The sequence below is a fragment of the Bos indicus genome, chromosome 9 (assembly GCF_029378745.1).
Source record: "Bos indicus isolate NIAB-ARS_2022 breed Sahiwal x Tharparkar chromosome 9, NIAB-ARS_B.indTharparkar_mat_pri_1.0, whole genome shotgun sequence".
NCBI classification, from domain to species: Eukaryota; Metazoa; Chordata; class Mammalia; order Artiodactyla; family Bovidae; genus Bos; species Bos indicus.
Window position 1 is genome coordinate 26,654,958 of NC_091768.1, and position 13,852 is coordinate 26,668,809.

Below are 13,852 nucleotides of genomic sequence, written 5' to 3' on the forward strand. Positions count from 1 at the left end.
AAAAACCATAGCTTTTGTTGGCAAAGTAATGTCTCTGCTTTTCAATATGCTATCTAGTTTGGTCATAACTTTCCTTCCAAGGAGTAAGCGTCTTTTAATTTAATGGCTGCAGTCACCATCTGCAGTGATTTTGGAGCCCCAAAAAATAAAGTCTGACACTGTTTCCACTGTTTCCCCATCTATTTCCCATGAAGTGGTGGGACCAGATGCCATGATCTTCGTTTTCTGAATGTTGAGCTTGAAGCCAACTTTTTCACTCTCCTCTTTCACCTTCATCAAGAGGCTTTTTAGTTCCTCTTCACTTTCTGCCATAAGGGTGGTGTCATCTGCATATCTGAGGTTATTGATATTTCTCCCGGCAATCTTGATTCTAGTTTGTGCTTCTTCCAGCCCAGCGTTTCTCATGATGTACTCTGCATAGAAGTTAAATAAGCAGGGTGACAACATACAGCCTTGATGTACTCCTTTTCCTATTTGGAACCAGTCTGTTGTTCCATGTCCAGTTCTAACTGTTGCTTCTTGACCTGCATACAGATTTCTCAAGAGGCAACTTTTAGGTTGTGCATTTTCTTCAGTATAGAAAAGATAAAGGCATATTTAACATAAAATTATACTGAATTTAGTATACAATAATTCAGAAGCATTTGCTGACCTTACATTGCCTTGGAACGTCTTCCTTATCAGCGTTCATTGTGGTTTACACAGTCTAAAGCCACTTGACAAATCCCCATTGTCTGGGTGTAGTTTATTCTGTTTTGACCAGAGTGCACAAACTGGAATTTGTGGTAGAATGGTGACATATTTGCATTTTCAGGATAAATAGTAATCTTGAATAGTCTCTTAACCTTAGTTTAACTGTTTTTATAATGCCTGTGTTTATGTATCTCCAAAGTTTGTCCTACAATGTGGTCTATTTAAAAGGTTTTTATATCTGAGTTCAAATTGTCTGCTTGTTATGGTACAGTGGAATGCTGGATTTTTGCTTCACCATTTCAGAGATTATGTTTTATAGTAGCTACCAGATGAAGATGATCTTGGTACCCCCTGTTATTTACCAAATGCACATCTTATTTAATGGAGAACTCTAGACTAACGAATCTTCTCTTTACATCATATATACATGTGTGGTCTTTACTTAGGGTTGATCTATTAACTTTTAATCTATTAACTTTTTATGCAGCCGAGGTCTGGTATGCATATGCCCTCATGGTGGGAAGCAACATCCTAACAGTCATCCACCCTACTTCGATGAACACACATCAGCATACTTCCACACAGGGAACATAAGTAAGAGCAGCCTTGGTCATTTACAAGGCTCTCACCACGTGGCCCAGAAGCGAAATACTATAAGCTGATCTTCAGCTTCTTGGAATGCTGCCTCAAAGCCTTCCTTGTTTTCAGTCAGTTGTGGCATTTTGGCTTCTGGGGGCTGGTGTGTGTCTGTGTGTTGTGAGAGCAAGGACACAACCCCAGCAGCCTGGAGCAGCCCAAGCCCTCAGTCCCTTGAGTACGTATGGCAAACCTCAGCTGAAATTGTGACCCTGCTGTCACAAGTGCTAAAGTAAAAAGTGAAAATGAAGTCGCTCAGTCATGTCCAACTCTTTGCAACCCCATGGACTGTAGCCTACCAGGCTCCTCCATCCGTGGGATTCTTCAGGCGAGAATACTGCAGTGGGTTGCCATTTCCTTCTCCAGGGGATCTTGCCAACCCAGGGATTGAACCTGGGTTTCCTGCATTGTAGGCAGAAACTTTACCATCTGAGCCACCAGGGAAGTCTCACCTTGCCTATCCTGTTTCAACATGTTCATTAAAATTGACAACAAATCTTCATTATCAGAGGGGCAGTAAATGAGTAAATTATTCTATTTTAAATAATTTGACATGCAAAAATGAAAAAGCCTCCCTATGTTAATGTAAGGTTTTTAAAATATAGTGCTCTATAATCCAGATATTAGCTGGATGCTAACTCTGAATTCCAAATAGAGGAGGGATAGAAAAAAAAGTTCTCCAAATGACAGCAAGTCTATTCCAGAAGGTCTTGTAAAAGAACCCTTAGTGTGAGGAGATAATGAAAGTGCATGTTACCTGTGATTGAGCTGAAATAGTACCAAGACCTGGCAATTCCTTTTTACTGCCGTACAGTGTAGAACATCAGCTCTGCCTCCATGTCACTGAAATAGGGTTTCCCTGTCAGTGACGTCATCAGGTACACCTTGAGAAGGAACATGGACTTTCAGGGATGGCTCAGAAACTTAGTTGTTTTTCCTTTTATTTTTAAAATGCAAATTACACTAGTAAGTCAAAAAAATCACTCTGTTAAAAATACATTCATAATTAACAAATGCAAAAGAAAGAAAGACACATCAGGATTGTAACTTCTTGCCTTCTGAATATTAGGTTTATAACAAAAGCTCAGCCTAGAAAAATAGCATTCTTCACCGGATTTTGAGGAGGATACAGCTGTACAACTTAGATGTTTTTCCAGATAGAATCACACTACTGTGCTCCCTGTTCACTGATTCCTGTTTAGTAGTCAACAACTGGTTTTGAAAATTTTGGTGGTGATGATCGTAGTGATTAGATGGTAACTTGGCTGCAACGTAAAGCAGGAATATGAGAGTTTTGTTCTCTGTGCATTTAAACCTCTATCCATATACATGTCTTAGAAGGGTGGAGTCTCATCACAGCATGAATGTACAGTGAAACCTCATGTTAATAGTCACATTAGAATAATTTCTGGCATGTGTAGTATTTATATTGTAAGAATCAAAGGATGATACATTGGTAAATATTTTTCTCATACGTTAAACATGCATGTCACTATAAAATCATCGTATGAGGTTTCACTGACATGTTTGTGACTGTATATTTTATGCATGTATATATGGACAAACATATACAAACCACTGAGAAAATTCAAGCACAAGTGCTGGAACTTTTTTTTTTTGTAGTTTATGTTCTACTAGTAACCTTTGTTCCTTTGTTACCTTCAAATGCATATGTGTGTAGATCACAGACACCCATGCAGGCACAGTAATGGGACTGGTTTATGTAGCTTTGGATGGGCTAACGTTCAAAGTAGGCTAGCCCAATAACTGAAACTTCATAGAAACCAAGAGAAAAAGTTGCTCCATGCCAATTTATAACTTTTCAAGTCCAAATTTCACTGCATTTAAAGATGGTGTATTATTAATAGTCCTAAGAAATTGATTTTAGTGTCTCAGGTGGACCAAAAAGAAAATGACTCATCTGAGTTCCTGACAAGCCTGAGCTAATTATGTTTTTCACTAATGAAAATCAAATAATGCTTGAATATATAGAACAAAATGTCCTAGGAATTCAGAATATTCCATAAACACATTGACCTACTATTAAGTTTCCAAAGGCATCTTGTTGCCAACTACATTAACAGCACAGTTTTTCTGCCACAATAATACAGGAGGATTAAAATACACTCTAACACACAACAGATCCCCCAATTACCACAAAGAGATCTCAGATATTTCACCAAGGTAACTATTGTTCCCCCCGCCCACCCAAAAAATAATCTCGTACGCTGAAGTTAGGAAAAAAAGTTCACCTACATAGGGGCTTCCATTTGAATTAGATATAAAAGAGTAAACATAGCTAATACATATTCAGTTGGCCTCTGTTGATAGAAATCCACAGCTGTTTCTGTGTTAGTAAAAGACATTTGTAGATACTTATAAAAGCACCTAGAGTGCAATAAAGAAAATCAGTGAGTTAAGCCGTTTCTGTTCTCTGCTTCCCCGGAGATTAATGAGTTTAGTAGATTAATATGTTTTGCTTTGTCCCACCCAACCCCCTCAGAAGACCTTATTGAAGAATTATAAAGATGACGATTATTACTTTGTTACTATTACTTGTCTCTTTTTGGCCACCATGGAGGCTCAATGGTGAAAGCACTTGGCTGACAGCTGGCAGTTTTCGTACACAGACACACTGGAGCTGCTGAGCTATGCAGTCTTGTTTCTTGACATGACACACACACAGACTTGAACTCATTCGGAATTAACAGCAGTGTGTTAGCCTAAAGGAAGTGACTTGGGGACGTCTGCACTGAGGACTCTCAGGCGCACAACTTAGGTGGGTTAAGGCAAGTATGTACGGTACAGCCTTTAGGGCAAACAACCTGCCGTTTCAGACTTCGGTTACAAGGTCATTATGGTATGTTTTGTGTGTTTGTTTTTGCAATTACATTGCCTACATAGCCGTGGTGCTATCAAGACATATGGAGGGCAGAAGACAGGGCTCTCAAACTACTGTGCCCTGGATGACTTTGCAGCTGGCAGAGGCCGCCCGGCTGGGCTGTAGAGGAGTTAGTGACGGCCAGCAGAGGGCGCCAACACGTCTCCTTATGAACTTTGCAAAGACCTGGGAGAAAGGAGCCTGCATTCTGGAAATCCACGAGGGGCGTGTCCTGCATATTTGTCTGTTTCAGATAGAAAGAGGAGGCCAAGAAGAATTGGTGTGTGCGTGCGTGCGTGTGTGTGTGTGTGTGAGTGTGCGTGTCTCTTCCAGTGCATGTGGAGGCTTTATGTTTTGTTAGTATGTATTAAACTTAGTTGCTTCTTTCTCTTCAAAAAATGCAGGAGGCCACCGCGAAACAAGTTCTTTGAAAGGTCCAGGAGCTGATGTACTGAAGCCATTTGTGTTATTTTGACCTGAGAGAGAGAAAAAAGATGTTTTTAATCAAGGGTGAGAGCTCAGTACCCTTTGCTCACCTCTCCAAGCGCAAGAGTAAACCAAAAAAAAAAAAAAAAAAAGTCCAAAGCCCAAATTGTGCTTTAAATAGACAGTTTTCCTCCTCTCAACTTTTTCCTCAGTGCAACCTTCTGGATAGAGAGGCCAGCTATGGTAATTTAAAATCCATTTTCTGGGGGCAAATGACTATGTATTGCTGTACAGTTAGGCTGCCAAAAAGAATGCATTGGTTTCAAATGGTGGCCTGTTACTGCGTGGGATATTCCCACATTTACGCCACAGGGAGCCCAATAGATGTGGACCTGCTTCGGCACATAGGTCAGTGGTAGTCAAAGCAGCTACTTTGTTAGAAAATTAACCTGCAAACATGGGAATGTTAAGTGCAGCAACTTCATAGCCATTATTGGTTTCAAAAAGTCCTCCAAACTGTAAGAGAAAAATTAATGAAAACTTTTCCCTTTGAGATGGATTATAGATAATCCAAAGAATTATATATCAAGAATATTCACCCAACCTAACTTTTTTTTTTTTTTAATATGGAACGCTTCACAAATTTGCGTGTCATCCTTGCGCAGGGGCCATGCTAATCTTCTCTGTATCGTTCCAATTTTTAGTATATGTGCTGCCGAAGCGAGCACCCAACATAACTTTTTAAAAAGAAAACTGTTTATTCATTGACTACAGAAACTAAAACACAGCTATGAATGGAGGTCAGTTAGGGGTAGTGTTTCCAAAGCCTTGTCCAGGCTCTGAGCCATTGAAGATTTGCTGGGTATAGTGGAAACCCCACAGCTAAAATTGCGCATTGCTTTTAAGCATCTGTTTTCCTTCTAAGGAACTGCTTTTATTTCCAGTTGCTATATAATATCATGGGAGTGCTTGACCTGGCCCATGATGTTAAATTACTCTTACTTTATGAGACTTGTTTATGGCAGGTTGACAGGAGGAGGCCCACCACAGGACAAAGACACGGGAGAGGCTCAGGTCTCTGCCTCCCAGCAGGGAATGGAGTTTATACGTGAATCGGTTTTAGTTTTTCATGGGATTTTAATAGGCAGTGACTCTCCAATGATTGTTTTTGAGGGCTACACAGTTGAAAAAGCTCTTCATCCAACACCACATAATGTGAAACCAAAACGGAATATAAGGGAACGCAGTAAAAGGGGAGGATGCAGGCAGGTATGGAACCATGGCAGCCACGTTAGTGTGAGGAAGGAAAGATAAATGAATTTAAAGTCAGGGAATGACATGTCAGGGCGAACTCACAGTCCACATAAGAATTTGGAAAAAACAAAACCAAACAAAACTAAGGGATCAGGAACACTGCCTGGTAACTGGGGCCACATAACTAACAAGATGTGTGACCCGTGTTTTCCTTTCCTTTCATCCAGTTTCCTCGTCTGTAAAATAAAAGCTCAGTGTTCTAGTACTTGAGGTCTGCTAGGGGATGCTTTGTAGAAGTGATGGGAGTGGTATTTTGACTGGTGATTTGTTAAACATTAATTTCATGAGCCGTGGGACTTGAAGACTCTGATATAATTTAACCATTTTCAGGCAGTAAGGAAAAAAAAATTTATTACTTTTGGTTTGCCACTAAAAGTATTTCATAAAATCATGAGAAGTTTCTGTCTTCAAGGAATTTCTTTCTGGACATTAAATTTGAAGAGTCCTCTCTTTAAAGAAAACAGAATTATAAATGCCTGATTTGAAAATATATTCTTGATTACATATAATTAGCATTCTCATGTTATTATCAGAACTTATCCTTAAATAATGATTATACCCAATTTATTATATTTTAATCTTTATTGATCATTCATACTGAATAGCACAGTGTAATGTTATGTGATAAAAATGTGTGATTTGTTAGAAGCAAGAAATTGCAGAACTTACAGATACTCTGGTCTACTTTTGAGCACAAGCATATTGTTACATGTTACTTGGGCTGATAAGATGTGATACATTGTTTACAGAGGAAACCTTTTGGGAATGAAAATACAGTGTATGTTAATTTGAGTTGAGGAAGTCTTTTCCTGAGTAGTATTGGTTAACATAAGCATTGTTCCTACAGCTAATAAATTGCTTATTAAGTGTCTTGTATGTGACATGTCCTCTGTTGTAATTCTCTACAAGCATTGTTTTATAGAAATTCAGAGCAGTTGTATGAAGTACATAGGCTGTTGTCTCTGTTTTGCAGTTGAGGAAACTTAGGCCCTGATGGCTCAGATGGTAAAGAATCTGCCTGCAGTGCAGAGACCCAGGTTTGATCCCTGGGGAGGGAAGATCCCCCAGGGAAGGGAATGGCAACCCACTCCAGTTATTCTTGTCTAGAGAATTCCATGGACAGAGGAGCCTGGCTGTCTACAGTCCATGGGGTAGCAAAGAGTTGGACATGACTGAGTGACTAACACCTTCATTTTCAGGCTTGGTGAGAATAAAGTTATTCAGATAAAGTTACAGGTCCAAGGTCATAAAGAATTGTATCGCATACAGTCTACCTTCCATAGCTCATCTTAACCACTGCCTCTTACTGCTTTGCTTTTAGTTTTTAATAGAACACTTTATACAAGGGTATATTATTGATATAATATCAAGAAGAATGGTAAAGAATATAAAGGACTTATTTTTTATTTAAGCTATCAAATCTTCTGGGAGGCTGGGAACCTTATGGTATAAATAGAAATACAACTATATTATGGGGAAGAAGCAAAAAGAAATATCAAAGGAAAAAGATTTAGAAATGTTTCATAAAGGAAGTATATTTTAAGATACAATTTGAAGGAGAGTGGGATTTGAAAAGTAGAATTTGGGAAAAGACATTTGGTGTCAAAGAATAGCATGGACAGCTGAAAAAATACACATCGTGTTTGTGGATGGCAAGAGTTTTAGTTGGCCTGTTAAAAGTAGATAAGGGGAGACATCAGAGTATGTGTGAAACATGAGAGAAGCTAAGGTCAGGAAGCAGTTCTTAACATTATAAAATGTGAAATCATTGCATTTTCCTGGTGTCTCTCAGCATGATCTGCATCCAGTTGAGACTCTGAGGTTTTTAAGTTGAAGAGCAGAGATAATATTTCCATAAAATTTTGGGGCTGGGTCATAGTAGATCTGCAAGTTCTGATATGGATTTTGGACTTTTTGTTTAGTAGGCAATAAGGAGTTTTTTGATAGTTTCTGGGGAAAGGTCTAACACAATTGGAGTGGTACTTTAAGAAGATTAAACTGATAGTTACATAGAAGAATGGGAATAGGGGTTGTAAAATAAAGAGACTGTAAAACTTCAGCTAATGAATAGCTGAATTAGGGCAGTGGTTTTGGGAATGTAAAAGAGGGGTTGTGTGATATCCTGTTTACAGAAGGGATGCTTTGAATGACATATAGTATTGACTGACTGCTGAACTTGATAAAGTCTGTTTTATGAGTGGTGTTCTGAGTGCTTTTGGGGAACTACAAGAGACACACACAAAATGCAGCATGATGCACAGATCATTCCCTTTGTGAAAAGAAGCTTAAAAGGGGATGTATAAGGATTACTTTAATCTCTCTGGAGGAGAAATACTCCCCAAAATGTGTTTATCATCCTACACACTAACAATATTAAAAGCTAAAATGACTGAATGGTGGAGGACAACGACAACAAACACGAATCTTCAAAGAGAGAAGCTCACATTTCGAAATGAATTGGAAGCTTACTTTCTATTTTGATCTTCGCTTGCAATTCAGCATATCACCTGATGCTGATATATAGAATTTGTTATCAGTTGTTATCCAAGGGAATTTGCCTAAACACAGATATAAAAATCAGGCTCCGATTGTATGTCTGCTCTCCTGAGTGCTAGAGTCAAGGGTCTGATAAGTTTAAGTCTTAATACTCTGGTTTCATTTTCACTTTTCACACCAGAAAAATGTTAAAGAGTATTATTACGTCATTTATCATCCAAAAGAGAACACTTATAAGTCTCATAGGGAGTGCTGGTAATAAGTATACCAGAACAACGCATGTAAACTAGGACTGTACTGGGAAAATGAGGACATACAGCTTATATATAGTTACGTACAACTACCTACAATGTCATATCATTGTCAAAATATACAACTTTTGGGTAATTCAAAGAAATTATATATTGAATTTTTAGCTATGTAGTTGATACACATGTAAGAATACTTTAAAAAGTAACTTTAGAGATGGCTTTCCTGATAAATTTTGTAAAAGTTATGAACAAAGTGTTATTAGAGTTATCTCAGTCAAAACAACATTAATAGAGGAGAAAGTATTGGAGGTAAGTCATGACTGAAGGACAGCCACATGCCATCTCTTTTGTGCGACAATAACATTTGCTTAATCACCTTTTAGTATCCCAGAAGAATACTGCCAAAGTAAAGCACTTACATGTACATAGGCTGCAGTTGTAAATGAGATGTCTTCTGAGGCCCCTGATAGCCGTAAGAATCAAAGCCACCTATGAAATCAACTAGAAAGGGACAATTGCTATAGTTAGTCAACTTTTCAGAAGAGATACATACTCATGTTCAAGGTCTTATACAGATTACTAATATAAACCTTTTTAATAATCTATTAAACCAGAAGTAGCTAATTGTGGAGACAAAAAGATAGTTCCTTCAAGGCAGTGATTCCCCCACCCCCAACTGTGAGATTCAATTATTGCTTTACATGAATCTATTAACTTGGGAGAAAAAATTATATACTCCTTTGAAGCAACCAAGACTTAATTGGAGCAATAAAATTCACTTGCACAATTAAGATGCTATATGTCTTTGTGGTTAGTGTGGAGATTTTCTGTAACACATTGCAAATGTAAAAAAATGACGATAGCTCAAGTGCATGTATCTATCAGCAATTACTATTGGTAATAATATTATATCCTGATTGTCAGGTACAAGGTGCTGTGATGGAGGTGATGTAAATTAGCTCAGCACAGGTGTCCCTGCCATCATGTGGTTTGTAATCCCAAATAGATGGTCAGAAATAGATATGGAAGAAATTCTAACCAAGGATTCAGATGCATCCGATATACACTTGGTGCAGACATATTATACAAGATACCTAGAACAGTCAAGTTCAGAGAGTCAGAAAGTACATTGATAGATGCCAGGGACAGCGGGGTGGGGTGGGGTGGGGACGGGGGATGGATGGGGAGTTCGTGCCTAATGGGGACAGAGGTTCATTTTAGGAAGGTAAAAAGTTCAGGAGATGTATGATCACGAGAGTTGCACAGCACAGCACAGCTATGCGCATGCACTTAGCTCCACTGAACTGGAGAGTTAAATATGGTGAAAATATTATGTTTTATATTATGTGAATTTTACTGCATTTTAAAAGCATTACACATACTTATAAGCAAAAAAAAAGCCACATTCAAATGCCATACACACCTAGATCTTTGAGGTACAATGAGATATAGCAAGAGTTACTATGGTAGATTATATTATCCAAAATGGCTGCAGCAAGATCTCCTGAATTCCGTGTCTGCTTACAGTGTGATCTTGACACTCGACCTGTCCTGTGGTTTGGGTCTTTATCCCTTCCTGTTGAACCTGGGAAGAACTTTGTGGCCACTTGGACCCACGGAGTGTGGTAGAAGTGACACTCTATGACTTCTAAGGCTAGATCAAAAAAATGTCACGCACTTCCTTGCCTTTGCTCTTCAGGGATGCTCTTTTGGAACACAGCCGTCATGCCCAAACTGGGAAGGGCAAACTAGCCCACGTGGAGAGATCAACAAAGGACCCTTGGATATGATTTTGGCGAACAGGGTGTCTGAGGTCCCAGCTGACAGTCAGTGTCAACACCCAGACACGTGCCTCCAAATGATCCCAGCCCCAAGCTGCTGAGTCAGCCCGGCATTGGCGTTGTCTCCCCAGCTGAGGCCTCTGACACCGGGGGTTACAGACCAGCTGTCCTCGCGGTGCCTTGTCTGGATTCTTAGCATGCAGTCCATGAGTGTAATCACGGTTGTTTTATACTAGTGCATTTTGTAACTGTGGCAGCAAACATTCACACTAAGAGTGCCGTGAAAAACTTTGTTTTTTCTTCTTCATTCCTGGACTGGAGGTCATGTGGTGGGGCCAAGAGAGGCAAAACGACAAAAAACGCTGACAAGATAGATGACAGGAAGGAGAAAGAGAGGAACCTAGAAAGCGAATTAAGATGTTTGAGGATATCTTTACTTTTTTCTAATATCTTACTCTGGTGGTTTAAGTTTGGCTAGCTTTTATTCTCTTTTTAATATCCTAAGTGTTAGAGGTAGAAATTGGAACACAGGACATAAAATCCATGATGTCTGTTTAGTGGGGGAATCTTTTTATTTTTAAAAGACATTTTATTTTTTAGAGCAGTTTTAGGTCTGCAGCAAAATTGAGAAGTACTGAGAGTTGTGCCCTGCTCCACCCCCAGTACGTACGGGCACAACCTCCCTTACTGTCAGCATCCCACACCAGCGTGGCGCACTTGTTACAACTGAAGAACCTACCTTGATGCATCCTTAGCGCTCAAAGTCCAGAGTTTGCATTGGGGTTCACTTTGGTTTTAAATTCTGTAGGTTTCAACAGACTTGTAGTGACATGTATCCACAGTTTTGGTATCACACAGAATGGTTTCACTGCCCTAAAAATCTTCTGTGTTCTGCCTTTTTAATCCCTGCATTGCACTCCTGCTGCGTCGCTTCAGTCGTGTCTGACTCTTGGCAATGCTATGGACCATAGCCAGCCAGGCTCCTCTGTCCATGGGATTCTCCAGGCAAGAATACTGGAGTGGGTTGCCATTTCCTTCTCCAGGGGATCTTTCTGACCCAGGTCTCCCACACTGCAGGCAGATTCTTTACCCTCTGAGGCACCAGGGAAGCCCTTTAATCCCTCCCTCTCCCCTAAACTCTAGCAACCATTGACCTTTTTACTGTCTCCAGTAAATGTCATGCACTTCCCTTTGCTGTTCAGGAACACAATCGTCATGCCCAAACTGGGAAGTCCAAACTAGCCCACGTGGAGAGATCAACAAAGGACCCTTGGATATGATTTTGGCTAACAGGGTGGCTGAGGTCCCAGCTGACAATCAGCATCAACACCCAGACAGGTACCCCCAGATGATCCCAACTCCAAGCTGTTGAGTCAACCCGCCTTTTCTAGAATGTCATATACCTGGACTCCTATGGTTTCTAGCCTTTTCTGATTGGTTTCTTTCAGTTAGTTATATGCTTTGAAGGTGCCTCTATATCCTCTTATGATTTAATCCTTCTCTATTTTTTTTTAATCATTAAAACCCTTTTACTGAGGCAGAATTTCTCTTCTGGTCAGAAGTGGACTAGTACAACAGTCCTTCCTTATCCACGGAATACAGTTCAAGGTCCTTAATGGATTCTTGAACCATGAACCGTGCTGAACCCTGTATCTACGCAATACTTTGCCTTTTTTTCCCCCTGTACTAATGGATAGGTAGCATACACAGCATGAATATGCTGGACAAAGTGATGACTTATGTTACTGGAGGGACAGAGCAGGATGGTGTGAAATCTCATCACAGTACTCAGAATGGCTCAGAATTTAAAACTTAGGAATTGTTTATTCTTTTCAGACTGCAGTTGACTGTAGGTAGCTGAAACCATGATATGGAGATCTAGAGTGTAATGAAAAGAACAGAGGTCTGATGTTAGAAGGATCAGGATTCAAATACTGCTTTGACCAGTTGCCGGCTGTGTGGCCTTAGACAAATCACTTAACTTCTCTTACACAAGAATTATAACACTTATATTATTAGTGTGAGGATAAAATGAGGGGTGTAGAGCCCTGGGTGAGACATGCGGTGTGGAAGAAGAAAACTAAAAACCCTTAAGAATTCAGGATTTTCTTTATAATTCTTCTAAACTGTGCAGTGTGGGAGAAAGGAAATGTTTAATTTGGAACAACTATAGGACCATAGGGCTTCCCTGTGGCTCAGATGGTAAAGAATCTGCCTGCGATGCAGGAGACCTGGATTCAATCCCTGGGTTGGGAAGATCCCCTGGAGAAGAGAAAGGCTACCCACTCCAGTATTCTGGCCTGGAGAATTCCATGCACAGAAGAGCCTGCTGGGCTACAGTCCATGGGGTTGCAAACGAGTCAGACATGACTTAGTGAGCAAATAATAGCAACTAGGTGTTTGGCTTATAGCTCAAAATTTGTTGTCTGGGAGGGTGTTGCTGCCTTTAACAGAACAAAAAGAATTGAGAGAAGGGAGCTTGTGTTTGGCTTCATTAGAAAATGTAGTATGTACGTGGCATATATGAGCAGCAGGGACCAGAAAACATTTGGGAAACAGGAACTATAATTGTAATTGGTGGGAGACAAATTGGAGACTTGCTGGGACTGTAGAGGTGAATTTTCTTTTTCCTCGTTCAGCTTTATTGTGTTTCATTGAAACCCATCTCCACCTGACATATTATGAATCTACTTTATTTGTTGTTGATCTCAGCACCGTAATGTAAGCTGCATGAGATTTACTGTGTACTACAGTGGCTCCAGAACCCAGAACAATGTCTGGCTCATGGAAGCCATATTTACTGAATAAACTCTTTAGGCTGTTTTGAAAAAAGGCAGGTGATTTAAGTGTGGAAGATGTTGGTAAAATTTCTAAGTGAAATTTAAGTGCATTTACCCTTTCTTCAGAAGGTCTTGAATGATAATTAAGAGAAGACCTTTTATAGAAGATGTAGAATGTCAGTAATTGCTTGGATCCTGTGAGACAAAAGAAATCTTTTGGATATCAATGGAAAGAAAGCACCATTCTGGTTTCTTTGGTCGGTATGAATGGAAGGAAGAACGCTAGGACTTGCTTTAGCATCAACATAACTAGGGTGAGAGGGATCATCCATTGATGATTGCAATCGAATGTTGCAAAAATGTTGATAACTGGTAGAGAAAATACGGTTTTTTCTGGCAAGTTCATAGCATTCTAAATAGAGGTCCATGACTGGGTAGGAGGTGACAAAAGAACATTTGTACTTGTTTGATCTTTGCCTCTTTGGAGCAGTTTGGTTTTGGTTCTCTTAAAACAACTCAGGACTGTTATTTTCTTTGTAGTTGGTTTTTTCTTTGCCCTAGTTTTCCTATCTGCAGTATGGGTATGTTTTTATC

The 13,852-nt window shown here is 39.6% G+C and overlaps 1 protein-coding gene and 1 non-coding gene across 2 annotated transcripts in view; both read right to left on the reverse strand.

The window, feature by feature from the left end:
• Positions 1–2,253: 2,253 nt before the first annotated feature.
• The window catches only part of NKAIN2 (sodium/potassium transporting ATPase interacting 2), a 1,176,020-nt gene continuing 1,164,421 nt past the window's right edge, over positions 2,254–13,852 (reverse strand). The window contains exons 6-7 of the mRNA XM_070795835.1: positions 9,117–9,198; positions 2,254–4,686 (exon numbers count right to left, since the gene is read on the reverse strand). Coding sequence (XP_070651936.1) covers positions 4,677–4,686; positions 9,117–9,198 — 92 coding nt within the window. The 3' untranslated portion in view covers positions 2,254–4,676. The remainder of the gene's footprint in view (positions 4,687–9,116; positions 9,199–13,852) is intronic.
• Positions 5,257–5,364, reverse strand: LOC139185049 (U6 spliceosomal RNA). Its single transcript, XR_011568634.1, has one exon. It is a non-coding gene; the product is annotated as a U6 spliceosomal RNA (small nuclear RNA).